At 34.1% G+C, this 16,023-nt stretch overlaps 1 protein-coding gene across 1 annotated transcript; it reads right to left on the bottom strand.

Moving 5' to 3' along the window:
• Window positions 1-839: 839 nt before the first annotated feature.
• LOC113770275 (NADH dehydrogenase [ubiquinone] 1 alpha subcomplex subunit 13-B) lies at window positions 840-5,582 on the bottom strand. The gene is made up of 3 exons (XM_027314694.1): window positions 5,271-5,582; window positions 1,325-1,396; window positions 840-1,204 (listed from the first exon to the last, which is right to left on the bottom strand). The coding sequence occupies exons 1-3, from the start codon at window positions 5,483-5,485 to the stop codon at window positions 1,060-1,062; spliced, it is 432 nt and encodes a 143-aa protein (XP_027170495.1). The 5' UTR covers window positions 5,486-5,582; the 3' UTR covers window positions 840-1,059.
• Window positions 5,583-16,023: the final 10,441 nt, after the last annotated feature.

The raw sequence follows: 16,023 nt of genomic DNA, 5'->3' as shown, positions 1-16,023 counted from the left end.
GCCCACGATATTAAAAAAAAAATGCTTCTTAAAACTTTGGACACTTAAAATCATAGACTGAACTCATTTAATAAGAGAGCTTGAAAATGCTCCATAAAACTTGACGTACTTAGATCAGAATCGTTAACTAGTTTATAGGAAAGCACATCAACTACTGTAATACTATATCAAATAATTTACTTTAAGGCAGTTGATATTAATGAAGTTTGAAATACAAGAAAGTTTAAACAAAAAATCTAACAAAATTTTCTCCACTTTCACTCTATTTTGTCGATAATTGCATCTGCTCATGGCAAAAAAAAAAAAAAAAAGAAGTAGAGAGGCAGATTCAATACGATATAGACAATGCATGGTACAGGCGAATTAGCAGGATGAATCAATTTTGCAATGTGTTATTATTGGAAGAAAAACCACGCGGACACTGCAAAATAAAAGATGTATAGTTTTTTTTTTACAACACTTACCCATCAGCATATTTCTGCTATTGATAATTTGATATATGCATATGTAAGCTTAAATTTTGGTCAGTCACCATATCCAAATTACTCAAAAAAGGTTTTGGAGAAGAATAACGTGGGTTCATACTGGTCATAGGCTATTGTGTGAGCTTTTGAATAAGTTACAACTTTCTGGAAAATTATTCTTTCCTTCTCAGTGAATCGATTTTTTAATTCTTAATGCACTTGACATCTATGGCATACTTGTAGCATGAATCTCAAGTCATCCAAGGGTCAGCATAATGCATTGAATCAGTTGACAACCAACGTTCTAGTGCATTCTGCAACATGCAAAACTAGGTACTTCGACCGTAGGAATTACCATATCAAACCCTTTGCACAAAAACAAAAACGGGCCATGATTGTGCACAACGCATTCATTCAAGTGTATGGAAAGAGTATCAAAACATTTTGACAACAGAACTGTCTCGTGAATGTGAATACATGTAAACAACGATTCCCAGATGCATCTTTATTTTTGACAAGGCAGGCAACTGGAATGTAAAGTTCCCATGAAATGGAACACTGCTCTAGCTGTTAAATGCCTTGGTAGGCCGCAATCTCACCAGACATCAGGCCGGAGCTCGCCAGTAGCTGGAGGCATCCATCTCCCTGAGTTGTAGACATTCTCACCTACTTTCCATCCAGGAACATCCTTCATTATTCTAGCCTCTTCCTCAAGATATTTCTTCCATTCTTCGACAAATCTGATAAGAGAAGCCAGTACATAAATTAATTAATGGGGAAGTCATCAAGTTAAATGCAATAACTTCAAGAGGGGCACATTCAGTGTGTTCTGGGAGAAAACCTCAACAGAAGTTACTCACCTTTCATCTTCTTCAGCTTGCAGCAGAGGTAAGATAGCACTGCGTGCAGCATACTTTTCTTCCTTCAGTGCCCTACATAGTGCAAGAACTGTCAGCACATAATGCACATAACATTAATGTGTTTTGTATTACTTCAAGCGGAATTCAGTAAAACCGGCTTTGGTTCTCAAAATCAACATTCATCTGTAACTCCTTTTTTGTGGGCAGAGAAGGTAAAAATCATGAGTTTTACTACTGATTATTTACATGGATGAAAAATAAATTCGCTTATGAGTAAAACTCCAACACTAAAGACTAGTGCTAAAGTAAATGATACCATCCCGCTCAACAGGGAAAAAAGATTGAAAGTAAAAGGAAGAAGAGCGGTTTCTACAAACTAGTTTGCATGACTTTAGGAAAATGAAAGGAAAGAATAAAATGGAAGGACAAAAAAAGGAATCAGGAATGTACTCGATAAAATATTCATCAAATACTTGTATGAGTGATATGCCATTTCTGACAAAAACACAACTTAAGATGTAAAGGATTAAACTATGCCTCCCTTTCTTTGCATTTCATTTGGTTCTTTCAAACAGATTCCAACACAAGATCTTAAATCTCCTAGTCTTCTCCTTTCTTCTACTATTGATTCCTTAAATCCAAATATACCCAAAAAGTAGCAACAGCAGTGAAAATTTGGGAAGAAGAAAACCAGCTACAAAATGGTGATACAGAAATCAACTTCTGCTTTCAGTCTTTAAAAAGAAGTCAACCATAACATTACTATAGACAAACATCCAAAACCACCTCTGCCATCTATCTCGTGTCAATTTATTGGTAGTATCAGCAACACAGCTCAAACGTTCCTTTATTCTTCCAGGAAGTTCTACATACATCTCTACAAGTCTATTGTAAAACAGCCTGATATGGCAGTTGACCACATTTCTTTACTGCTTTCCAAGACTATCTATTGAGTTCAAGAAATTTTCTCTCTTCTAGTTGACTATCTATTGAGTCTGAGAGATTTAGATTTTTTATTTTATTGGTCAGACAGAACATTTATGCAAAGATATGTCTTGAGATCCTATTCCATTCAATTCTAAATTTGTTACAAGTATATAGGTAAGGCAAGTAGCCAGCAGATATCAATATAGATCAAGCTAACATAATTCTTTCATTTTCCATTCCAAACATTCTAGGCTGTCTAGCCAGTTATACACACTTTTGAATTGTTGGCCCTGTTTGGATGGCCTGTTTTAGCAAAATAAAATTTTGCCAAAACACACATCTACAGTGATCCTCCCTGAAACACTCAAAAAACACCAAAAAACAAAAAGAAAAAGAAAAAGAACATCTACAACACCCCTCCCCCCAACCCTCCCCTGACCACCATCCCTCCGCAAACCCCTGCCACCCCTCCTCCCTGCACACCACCCTGACCCCTCCCTCATCTCTCTTCCCCCTTATTTTCCCCTCTATCCTTCTTCCCTCCTCCTTCCCACTCCCTCCAATCATCCCCATCCCCCTCCGGATCTATTTCAAACCTGATTTGGAGGGTGGTTGGGGTGGGGGAAGAGGGGAGTGTGGGAACGAGAGAGGAGAAGGGAGATGGAGGAGGGTAGCTGGCAGAAAGGGAGAGGGAGAGGCAGAGGGAGAAGGGAGGAGGTGGTGGATGGAGGGAGATGGCAGTGGAAGGATGAGGAGGGAAGGGAAAGAGGGGAAGGTGGTGCGTAGAGGGGCATAAAAATAAATTTCCTATCATACTAAAAACCAAACCCCAAAAACACATTAAAAAACTCCTAAAACACCACTTCAAAAACTTTTATTAAAACACCCCAAAGCGGACCCAATGTTTTAAATCACCAGGAATGAGGAGAATATTGCCAGCATCTCTTGCTAAACATAAACAGGTATATAATGCTTGGAGTACAACTGAGACTATTGCACTTTATATTCCCAAAGTAACAGATCTTCTACATAAACATTCACAAACAATAAGTTGCTCTTAGCAATAGTTCAACATCGTCTGCACATCATATAGACCACATCATATGAAGCATGAAATTGTGGACCACATTCTTCGAATCAAACAACTCTAAGCTTCAAGTATTGGATAAAATATTGTAGAAGTAGCTACAGTCTCAATAAAGTTTCTACCGATGTGTTGAACTGTATTGTGGTTAAAGCGACCTAAATTGGAGCATTGATCCCACTGCACCACAATTCTCAAAATTTCCTCTTCTTCTCTCTTCCACTTCTTTTCTTCTAAACCTTTTGCATTCTTAAAAAATGTCCACCCCCCCCCCCCCACCCTCTTTAGCTCATTTACTTGGATTGAAAGATACTAAATGCAGTTTGGTTCAATAAGAGCTTGTTTGACATTGCTCATCTACCAGTCAAAGCAAGCTTAAGCAGGTTTTACTGTTTGCTGACTCTATAAGCTCGGCTTGAATCAGCTCAAGCATAAAACTTGAAATTTACATGAAAGTAAACTAAGCTAGTTAAGCTTGAACTGAGTTTGGCATGAATAACAATCAAGATGAACCCTAACATGATTTCAAGCTTGTTAAGGAAAAGCAAGCCAGAATAAAAATTACAATATTTGGCTCTGAGTAGACTAACCCTAAGACCTACACAACAAAGCCCAGCCATTTCCCAGAAGCCCTACAAAGAGAACCACCATCACCAGAGCTTTTACATTAATAACTTCCAAGCATCAGAAACATTAACTGTTCAGTAGTTTGCAGATAAGGCCTGGGTACAACTGGAGATCATGTATTCCCTATTGTAAGTGCAGCAAATGCGGGAAATGTTAAATATCTAAAATAACTACACAAAAACGACATTGATTTCTGTTGTGTTTGATGTCTTCTGATAAGGGATGTGAATTAGAAATATTCTCCACTAATAAGCATGTGTGGAATCGTCAAAGTTTTTTACTGTTCTCACTTTACAGCAACAACAACTATTAATTACGTATACCTTGTGGAAGGAAAAACTATGTACAACAGTAGATAGACTCAAAAACCAACTTCCTCCTCCAGCACAAATCTTAGAAACATACTTCTCTTTTACAGCATTCAGCTTCAACTGATAAGAAAAGATCGACATCCTAACTCCTTGTTAAAAATTAAAAGAAGAAGAAGAAGAAAAAGAAAGAAGAAGAAGATGGGTGTTAGTAGGTTCTTCTTCTAGTAGTCAATAGGGCAATCATGTGTGGGAGGATTCTTATGCACCTAAACTTCTTTTGATGGGCTTAGGACCTTTCCCATTACCTTGGTAGTGAATCGCACCATGGCGAATTTTACAAATACTTCAAGTAGGATAACCTATTCAGTATCTATGCATATGAATGCACGTCAAACCAGAAAGCGTTGTATTTGCAATAAGATTTACATTCTGTAGCCAGTCCAATTTAAGCAAAATTTCAATCACCAGCTCACTAATATTAACTAACAAAAGTTATGAAACACATTTAATACTTATGCATATCATCAACATAAGACACGTGTAAAATAAGGATGAGTAGAACCAATAACGCTTATAAAGTTATCAGCAGCCTACAGGTCATTTCCAACATTTCCAGGCTTATTGAGTCCATGATCACAAAATTCAGTCTCCATACACTCCCAAAAAAAAGTTGCAAATTTCTACTTTATTTCTGCCCAAAACTCCAATAATATAATCCTATATATCCAAAAATTCATACTAGAACCAACAAATAATGGGCAATAGAGAGAAAGAACTGACACCCAAACTAATTGAAGCCCTAAACTTGATAACAAATTCTGAATCATGCAAAAGACACACACGTATTTTCCACATTTCTACTCTCTTACAGTCCAAAATACCACAATTATTCATCTATTAAAGAAAAATCATAACAAAGCCTCTGAATATTAGAAGACAAGAAGAACCCAAATCAATTAAAGACCAAAACTTTATTTAAGAACATTATTAGCCTTACCGACGGATCTTGTTGCCTTTACCGACTTGGTACATGCCATAGGAATAAACACCAAAAGCGGCTAGGAAAATGGCCATGGCGCTGGGCCCTGAATTGGGGATCCGTCGAGCGTATCTAACCGGGGCAAACCCACCCGGTGGTGGGCCGTCCTGGACAAGCGGCATATCCTTCACGCTTGCCATTCCGGGTTTGCCCCTCACCACCGCCTCCGTCATCTTGTCTCCGATCTCCTACTGTGTGTTTCTATGTGTGTATTTTTGTTTATTCTTGTGTGTGTGTTTTTGTGGGCTTTGTGCTCAGCTGAATGAGTGAGCGATGACTGGAACTTTCTTTCCTTTTTACATTTATTTCATCTAATTAGGGACGAATTGAGAAGGCGTGGAATTCTGTGCGTCAGATCTGCCACGCCTGCCTTGTGCATTGATGAGTAGTAAACAGGCTGAAAGTCGAACAAATTTTATTCCCAGTTTGGATAGGGTATTATTTGAAATATTATTTAAAATAATTACTGTAACACTTTTTGTGATGTGATGTATGTGAAATAAAAAGTTAATTGAGAATATAAAAAGATGGATTGAGAAATGTGTTTATGATGCAAGCGAAATATTTTTTGAGATAATTTCACTATCCAAACACTGTTCAATGAGAATTCATTTCAATTTGATTCGACAATTAGTTAATTGTAGACAAGATTTAGTTATTTTTTCCTCAAGCAGCAGTATTTAATTATCCATAATCTAAGAGAGGGAAGGAGAGTCCAAGAGATTATATTAGAGATTAAAGGAAAAAGACTCGTATATATGAAAGATGTATACCTTAATTTACGAAGTTGATAATGTAGGATGACTCATCTTCTAACTTGGGATAAGTAACTTTTAAAGTAATGGCACCGGGTGGGAGAGCTCCTATTCCCTGTTCCATCCCCGATTACCATCGCCCGTAGCCCTGTCCTGCTACTCTTGCAGGTGCTCCCCCTCTGCCCTACTATTACTTTTTATTGTTTTTGTGATTATATATATATAATTAATAATAGATTTACTAATCATGCTTTTGAATTTTTAACAAAAAATTTAACATGAGATAAAAGTTAAAAATTATTTTGACCTTGTGAATCTGTTCTCTATAATTCTAAATCAGATATTATTTTTTTTAATAAACAACATGCCATAGGAAAAAAAAAAACATAAGGAGGGCTGTGGAAAAATCACATGTTTTATTATTTTGGAGTATTATGTAATTATCTCATTCAAATATTTATTAGCATCGAACAGTAACGTGTATAAGGACCAAAGAAATGCCTCTAGTATCAAAAGATATTGGCCTTATTTCGATAATTCTTTCTAATAAATTACTTTTTGTTACTTGTGTTGACATATCTTCGTGCTTTTATTTTTATCATAAGATCATTTCTTTCACTTAGGTTAAATAGTTCTAACAATTCTTAGATCTTTTTCCAGCATGTCATAAAAATTTTTCCATTACTAATAATTATTTTTTTCTGATACTAAATGTTATTGTTGCAGCTACAATACCATATTAACTATAACCCATTCTCCAAACAAAAGCTAAATGATAAAGCTCTTGATCAAATAAGACTTGGTAATTTTGTTGATGGTGATGTTTTCAAGACCCTTTTTAGATTTTGCAATCCTTGCATGATTATATTTTAGTCATTATAAAAAAATTTAAATACGAAGAGCCAATAAAATCTTGACTTGAAACTTTTTATTTGATTGAGGAAGATAGAACACTGCAAGATTTTTCATTTCTTTATTTTAAAATAGTTAATAAATGGACAAGGCTTTAACTCTTCTCTTGCACTTTTTTTGCACAGAGACCATCCAATCTCGCCTTTGGTCTTTAACTCTGAAATTTTCAACCATTTCATTGATCCTCCTTAGCTTTTTCAAAAATTTGTTATTCAAGAATCATAGGCTTGGAGGCATGAATTCAGAATGAAGAGAATATAAGGTTTTAATGGATTTTGTTAATATTTTTTTTGTCCCTTGCTTTTTTCTTGATTTCTTTGGGGGCTTTGTTCAAAAGTTTATGCATAAGAAAATAAATTCTCCAATTATGCTTTTCAAAAACACAATCTATAAATAATATGATAACATGAATATGTCATTTGTAATTTATTTATTCTATTAAATCTTATCAATTTATAAAGATGTGGAGGAAAAATCCACAATTGCTTAACATACTCTCTACCTATTAAAGTCAACATTTTTATTGTAAATAAATCAATGGCACTGTTTATTTGTGTTCATATATACATGGTACTTCCATATATCAGGTTACAATGTACAATTCCATTAATGTCTGTTTTTACAGGTTTTGGCTGGCTTTGCTCAATTTCTTTATTCTTTATTTTGGGGATGGTATAGAGTTGGATTAGTGTAATACTTGTTTCATGGTTAACTGGGCCAATGTAGTTCGATTTTCAAAACAATGTTCAATGATTTTAGTGCGAAAATGATATGCCACAATTTTAGTATTTTTAATTTTTCTTATACTAGATAAGTATAGGTATGTGTTACATAACATTCATTTTTCACTCTTTTTTCTATTTTCAAATGTACCATCTAAAACAGCAATTTATACCATCAGAAAAGGTTTAACTATTAAGGTATGTAAATATGCATTTGTGTTTACAAAAATATTTTAAACACTAAACACGCACCAATTAGTGCTTTTGACATCGAATAATTGGACTTGATTGCTAAATGAAAAAGATATGGCACAACCAGAAAAATAATCTATTTATTGAGATGCATGAATTGATCCAAGCCATATGTAAATCATTGGGCTTAGATGAACATTTAGATTTGACTATACGTGACAATTGGACGGGTTGATATTGAATTTTTATTTAAATGAGTTATACCTAACCCGCTCAACTTTAGATTAGGTAATTTTGGATTGAATCATATTGGATTATCTCAAACTCATGACCCAAATATGATCTAAATATTAAGAGAAAAATGCAGTTTTGGTACCTAAACTTTGACGCACGAGCGGTTTTAGTCCCCAAATTTTGGACGAAAACAAATTTGGTACCCGAACTTTCAATTTTGAGCACATTAAGTACCCTTGACATTTTTTTTCCAAATTGTTACCGGAAAAAGCCATATGACTGTCACGTGTCCGGCCAAAATGGAATTAAAAAAGGCAAAAAATGCAGTTTTGGTACCTAAACTTTGACGCACTAGCGGTTTTAGTCCCCAAATTTTGGATGAAAACAAATTTGGTACCCGAACTTTCAAATTTTGAGCACATTAAGTACCCTTGACTATTTTTTCCCAAATTGTTACCAAAAAAAGCCATATGACAGTCACGTGTCTGGCCACAATTGTATAAAAAAAGGCCAAAAAATGTCAAATGCCATTATAATACTAGGTATTAAATTTAAGGACTAATAGCGTAATAAAGAAAAAATCCAAGGACTAAATAACATCACATGAGTCAACAAAACCCAAGAACCGATACAAATGAGCTCCAATTCCAGTTCATTAATCTAAGAATCAAGTCACAAAATTTGTCTGGAATTGGAGCTCATTTGTATCGGTTCTTGGGTTTTGTTGACTCATGTGATGTTATTTAGTCCTTGGATTTTTTCTTTATTACGCTATTAGTCCTTAAATTTAATACTTAGTATTAGAATGGCATTTGATATTTTTTGGGCCTTTTTTTATACAATTGTGGCCGGACACGTGACTGTCATATGGCTTTTTTCGATAATAATTTGGGAAAAAATCGTCAAGGGTACTTAATGTGCTCAAAATTTGAAAGTTCGGGTACCAAATTTGTTTTCGTCCAAAATTTGGGGACTAAAACCGCTCGTGCGTCAAAGTTTAGGTACCAAAACTGCATTTTGACCTTTTTTTATTCCATTTTGGCCGGACACGTGACAGTCACATGGCTTTTTCCGGTAACAATTTGGGAAAAAATCGTCAAGGGTACTTAATGTGCTCAAAATTTGAAAGTTCGGGTACCAAATTTGTTTTCGTCCAAAATTTGGGGACTAAAACCGCTCATGCGTCAAAGTTTAGGTACCAAAATTGCATTTTTCTCAAATATTAATTAATACATTGTGATACATAAACTCTCTTTTATATATTTACACACACAAATTTTTTTTTTCACATACATAAACACACTTTCACACACACTCACTTATTAAACTTTATTAAACTCCTTGGAATCACAACATAAATAGAATAATATTTTATATTGCTTGATTTGCAAATTTTAGATAATAAATTGTACATTTAAATAGATTAGCCAAAAAAATTGTTTACTTTATACTTTTTAATACTACTAATTGATTGAAACTTATTTTTGTCACAACTTATTTAACACCTTTACTATTCATATCTGCTTTATTGTAAGTTGTAATATTTTATGTATTTAAATTATTGAATTCTAGATTATATTATGCTTGAAAATGTAATTAAGAGACATCTAATTTGTTGTATTATAATATTAATGAGGAATTATTAACAATGAAATAAAACAAGTTAGAGAAAATTAAAAGAATGCAATTAGAACAAATTTAAAACTCTATTCTAAGTACACAAAATATTAAAAAATAGAAAAAAGTAGCAATCGGAGAACACCAACAACAAAAAAAAAAAAGAAAAAAAAGGGAGGAAAACAACATACTCTTAAAAGGTGTAATAAATTATTATAGATGTTTAGCAAGTTTGACTACTGTTGTAAAAGTAAAATAAGCAAGATTTTTTCAAGCGTCTTTTTTCTTTTAAGTGAAAGAAAAAAATTGATTGAAAACATATATATGAGAATTTTGAATACAAATTGGTCAATGAATTTTTAACGCATGTCCAAATACAAGTGGCTAGGCATATGTATATTAAATATTGTATTTATTATTTTGAATTATTTTTAAACAGGTTGGGTATTGGGTGTCCAAATAAAAAATCAAACCCCCCCACTGAATAAATTGAGTTGTTCTTAGTCAATCCAACAAAACTCATAACCCAATTGACCCAACTCATTATTTAAAATTAATGAGCGGGTTGGGTGGGTTATTGGGTTTTGAGTAGTTTTGCCCGCTCTAGATCTGACTAAATGAAATTTGTTTGTTTGTTTTTTAATTGTCAAAAAGTTTTTAAGTATGGAAGTTCTTTGGCACACCACAGTTGATTTATATCGACATTGTTTGATACATCTATATTACAATTGGCCGCACACCTCTTCTCCTCTCTCCCAATTCAAAGCTTCTCATAGTAGTTTGATGTAATCCATGGCTTGGAATCTCATCAAATTTCATAGTGGCATTTCCAAAAATTATAATAGGCCGAACTTCTTTGTTCTCTAACACTGCACAAAAGTACTTATTGGTTCAATATTTGTGTTCAATATGCACTCAAGGTTTCTTGATGATCATGATAAAAAAAAATGATTTTGTTATTCACTGTTCTTCCTCTTCTAAGAATTGTATAAAAATTATAAACAGAAAACAAAAGTAAAGGATTCTTCAAGTTATAAATTCGATTACATGCACTCCTGCTCTTTTAACTGCTCTGGTTGCTAATTTTTCACCTTCTTGAGCAAAATTTCTTATCCCAAGTTTTTGACATATATAAAGTTGTAATGTTCTTTATGATTGTTTGATATTTTGATTAGAACCAAAAGACATATAACATAGATGTCAAGAATGTGTCAGATTCTCGCCGAGCATTCAAACTCTAGGTTTCTATCCTACTTGACTCTAAGATTTTCAATTCTTGGCACACGATTGTACTTAGTAAATTGTAATCAACACTAGATTATAAAGAAGCAAATTTTTTATTTAAAATCATAGTACTAATTTAAAGGTAAATTTCAAGTTATATTTGTTTACCGAGGAAAGTATTTTGTGCATATTTGTCATCATCTTTTAATCACTATTTCTAGGTGTACTGATTCTCAGCTGTTAATTTCCGTATATACGAAGTTGTACCCATTGCAAATCGTTAACTGTGAATTCAGTCGAATTTATGGCGTTCTTGCCTTGCTTCAGGTTAGTCCTTTTGTTTGCCAAGCATTTTACTCCCTTAACATATATGAAAATTGGGCATTAATATTTACATTTACTAGAATGACCAGCTCACAACAAAATAAATTTGGAGCCAAAGTTACATGTATTTTACCGGATCTTTTTTTTTTTTAGGTAGTAACCAAGCAGATCGAATTGTTTTGTTGCACTACTTTTTTTTTTCCTTCCAAATAGATGATGGTTTCTCACCTAGAAGCGAAAATGGAACTCACCAAAGATTTCTCTCTTTTTATTATTTTTATTTTTTCCATTTGGGAGGGAGGGGTGGGAAAGGAGAGAGTGCGGGGAGGAGTTCAGTTTCACTTAGGGATGGCAATTGGGGCGGGGGACCCGCCTCGTCACTCGTTAAAAAAATTAATAAATATATAAATAAATATATATGTATCTAATTATATATATAATATTTAATATAATTAGTTACAAAATTATAATAATGATATTATTAGTTATTGTATTATATAATGTATATTAGTGTATGTAATATAATTGCTATTATTAATTATACTAATAATTATATGAGTAAATATTATATACACTGACGGTATATACACTATCACGGTTGGATATACGACACATATGTAAAATTTGAGTTTCAAATTCAAATTCAAATTATGTGTAATGCATCTAATGGTGAAAGTGTATACATTGTCAGTATATAGAAGATTAATCCTAATTATACATGTCTACTAATAGAAATTATTAATTAGTTATATTAAATTTACTAATACATTTGTACTAAATTTCCAATTATACTTAACACAATAACACTTTTTTCCAAAAAAAAAGCACAATAATGACTTTGTGTGGACCCGAATTTTTCTTATTTATATTTTAGTTTACTGGCTTAATTAATTATTTACTCACCCGTTTTCTCTGAATAATTTATTTCAATCATTTAAACTTATTTACATAGAATAATGTCTCAATTATATTTTTAACACGTCTCGTTAGTAAAATTAATTTTTCTAGGGCTCGTTCAGCTAGAAATAAGGAATACACGTTTTTCGAGGCTATGTTCGATTCGAGAGTACATTAGTCTTGGAGAATTAAGAATGATCAATAGTAGATTAAGAAAAATTAATTGAGAGATTAGATGTGAGTAAGTTAAAATTAAGCTTATACCGTGCGCGCGTTGAAAGTTTTCCGAAAGACGCGCTGGTACAAATTAATTGGAGATTTGAGAAATTAATACTAGACTCATGTGAGAACTCATGCTTTTATTTCTAAAATAGTTATTTTCATGATTATTTACCCTAGTATTAGTTAGTTATATCATCGCTACAAGAATTCTTTAGAAATTTCGCTCTATCGCGCACAAATCGGAAGTATGCGTTTTCGCGCGCGCGATTAATTGAGGGACTTTAGACCTTTATTTTTAGACTATTAAGAGTGAATAATAATAGTATCAGTGGAAGTGCATTAGAGGTTTAGTGCACAAATGAAACAAACTCGAGAGAAAACGAGCACGAATCGCGCGCGTACGCGCACTATTCTTAGTTGATTTTTGGAGTAATTTTGGCCACAAACTCTTAAGCTTCTGAAGGAAGCCGCAAACATCAGCCAACAACTCTTCTTTCTCTCCCTCAAGCAGCCGTGCAACACCAAGGAGAAGAAGACCAAGTTTCTTCATCATTTCACCCTCAATCTTGCACCAAATCCTCTCAAATTCATACCATACCTTGCAAATAACTTCGAGATCATCTTGGGCTAGGAGAAGAGCTTCATTCTCACGATTTTTCTTGGAGCTCTAAGGACCAAAATTACTGCTCTAGCAACATCTAGAAGGTAATGATCATCCAACCCTTGAATCTTAACTTTTGTAAGTTAGATTACACTTAGAAGCTTGTAGCTTCATGTGGGTAGCTTTAAATTGTTGAAAATCATGTGTGTGGACTCTATGGAATCCCACAATGGACTTGATGATCTAATTTGATGGGTTTGGATGTTATTTGTGTTGATTAAGTATTAATCTTGTGGATTTAAGTTGAAAGAGTGAAAAGAAAATCAAAGGATGTGATGCATGAAAAAGGGCCGAATCTGCCCTGTCCTTGCTGTGCCTCTTGGTGCGATTTTTTGTGATCAAATTGGCTTGATTTTGATGTAGATATGTTGTATAGGTTGTGTGAAAAATTTTCACCAAAAATCACTTGAATTGGTTGAGAAAAAGTTGTGTTTTCGAAAATTCTTCATAGCTAGAAAACGTGTCCAGAGTTACTCTGGCAGCGAATTTTAAATGACCATAACTCTTTGCTCCGATGTCAAAATCGAGTACCGTTTGGGGCATTAAAAACTAGACACTTCCATTTTTCTAACGGTATGAAATCTATCCCCTAATTCGACCTGAGTGAACCTACCAACTCTTCAAAGTTACCTATCCTGTTTCACGACTGTGCTAGAGAGACAGTGAGGTGCTGGAATTTGTTACTTGAATTTGAGTTAGCTATGGATAGAATTTCAAAACGATTTCTTCTGAGAAATTGTAGTTCTATGAATTTAGTTTCCAACGCCACCAACCATGCCCAATTCCAAGTTGAATTGAGTGAATTGTGGCTGAATTACGAAACTGTCTCAGTGATGGAAACCCCTCTTTTTAGTTAGTTGAATGTCTTAATTTGAATTGGGACTTGTTATTTTGAAACTTTTGATGTCATCACCTACCAAATGTGTATTGGATGTTTCTTAGACCTTTCCTTTATAAATGTACCAGATTTGAAATGATTTCATTGGCCAAAAGTTAGAAAAACGGAAAATGGAAGTACAAGGCAGATTTGCCTTGGAAATTCTTGGAACTTTAGTGGCTTTGTTAACTGACTTTCCGTACGAATTTTTGCATGAAATTTAACAGAGGAATAGACCTTATGTGGTAGGGTAATACTACCAAATTTGGTGCCATTCCAAGTCCATTTCGATGCCCAACTGAAGTCCCAAAAATTTATATTTCAAATCTGGAAAATCCTTGTTCAGTGAGAAATTTTCAGCAACTTTGAACTGCTATATCTTGGCGCTCAAAACTCTGATTCTTGTTGCCTTTGTTGTGTTTTAAATTTTGATTGTAACTCTAATTGAGTTTCAAATTTTAGAGGCTAGTTCATATTCTGTAAATTTTACCGAATTTCCAAAATTTGCCAAAAATCAACCCCGAATCTGTCCGGGGAGTCCAAATCAGCAACTTTGAGCCGAATTTTGAGTGTTTTCCTTTTAGAATCATGGAAAAGTGTTTTCTAGGAACTTTTAGTACTTCGGAACTAGTTTCCAACGGTACCAAGTTTTCCATTTTTTGATCTATTGAGTGCAAGATATGATTTTTCTAAGTTTGACACACGAAGCTGAATTTTGCCAATTTCTTAGAAAATGCAATTTCAGGAACTTGACTTCTTTTCTCGATATAAATTGAACGTTTTGAACTCGATTTCATGGAAGATGCTAGTCTCTCTTCGGACATTAAAACTTGACTCTTAAACCTCGAGTTGAGAGAATTGAACTTCTTTTTTAAGACTTTGATTTAGTCTAATTGAGTGTGTATCCTTTCTTGGTAAATGCATGATTGTAAGTAAAGGTAATTATTATTTGCTCAGGCACTCAAGGGGACCTTCAAGAGGAATTCGAAGCGGACGCCTAAACACTTGTTTGAGCACTTACTCACTTGTTTTGAATAGGTGAGTGTTCCATATAGGAGTACGTGATTTGAATAGTTTTATGACATGTTTACTCCATGGTCATTATGTGTTTAACTGTTAAGTGCTATCGATAATTGCACCTATGGACTTTTCCATCACTTTGAGTTGAGTGTGTACTTTACCGCACTTGTTCTCATTTAAGTGAAGTGTACTTGAATTACTTGACATGAAATACTTGAAGTGCATATTTACGTGAAGTGTTTCAATGATTGATTACCTGCTTACTTGATTACTTGACTAGTTGATTACTTGATTATCGTAACTTACATGTTCATATGAAATTACCGCATATTGCTTACGTGTTTAAGTGTTAAGTGTTAATGATAATTGTTCATATGAAATCGGCCACCGTTTTAAGGCGAGTGCGTATTTTATCTCATTCGACCTACTAAAATGATAAATTTTTACCGTACACCAATTTACTTGATTACTTGTGCATGTTGTAAGTTCTAAGCTGAATTGGGCCCTGCCCTTGGTTACTAACCTACTCGAGTCAGGACTGGACTCGGTCGGGTAGGTTGGAACCCTGGGACACCGTTTCGGTATACTCGAATATTACCACTAGAGGGATAAGGTGATGGCCAGACAATACCAAGGGGACCGGAAGTTATAAGGTGAAGTTGACCGAAATGGATCCACTGAAACACCGTATCCTTCAATGTGTGTTTATTTTTGCATACTGATAATTGTATCATGATAATGTGCCAAGATGCAACCTTGAACCATGCTTGTGTTATGCTCAAATTACTCGTACAATGATAACTATCCCATGTTAATGTGCCAAATATGTAACCTGGAACCATACATGTAGTATGTTCAAATTATTTGATTTATTAGAATTGCTAGAGTGTCTTGGAACCTCACTGGACTGTGTAGCTCATTCCACGTTTTTATTTTCCTTAACAGGGTTCAAGACCGAGAGTGCTCGCGAAAAAGTACTAAAATTATTTTCTTTTGAAGACCTTAAGTTGTATTATAACGGATGGTTGTAGTACATATTCTTTTGGATTGTATT

Source organism: Coffea eugenioides, chromosome 5, assembly GCF_003713205.1.
Source record: "Coffea eugenioides isolate CCC68of chromosome 5, Ceug_1.0, whole genome shotgun sequence".
Classification (NCBI taxonomy): domain Eukaryota; kingdom Viridiplantae; phylum Streptophyta; class Magnoliopsida; order Gentianales; family Rubiaceae; genus Coffea; species Coffea eugenioides.
Note: the sequence above shows the minus strand (reverse complement) of the source record. Positions and strands in the feature narration are given on the sequence as shown.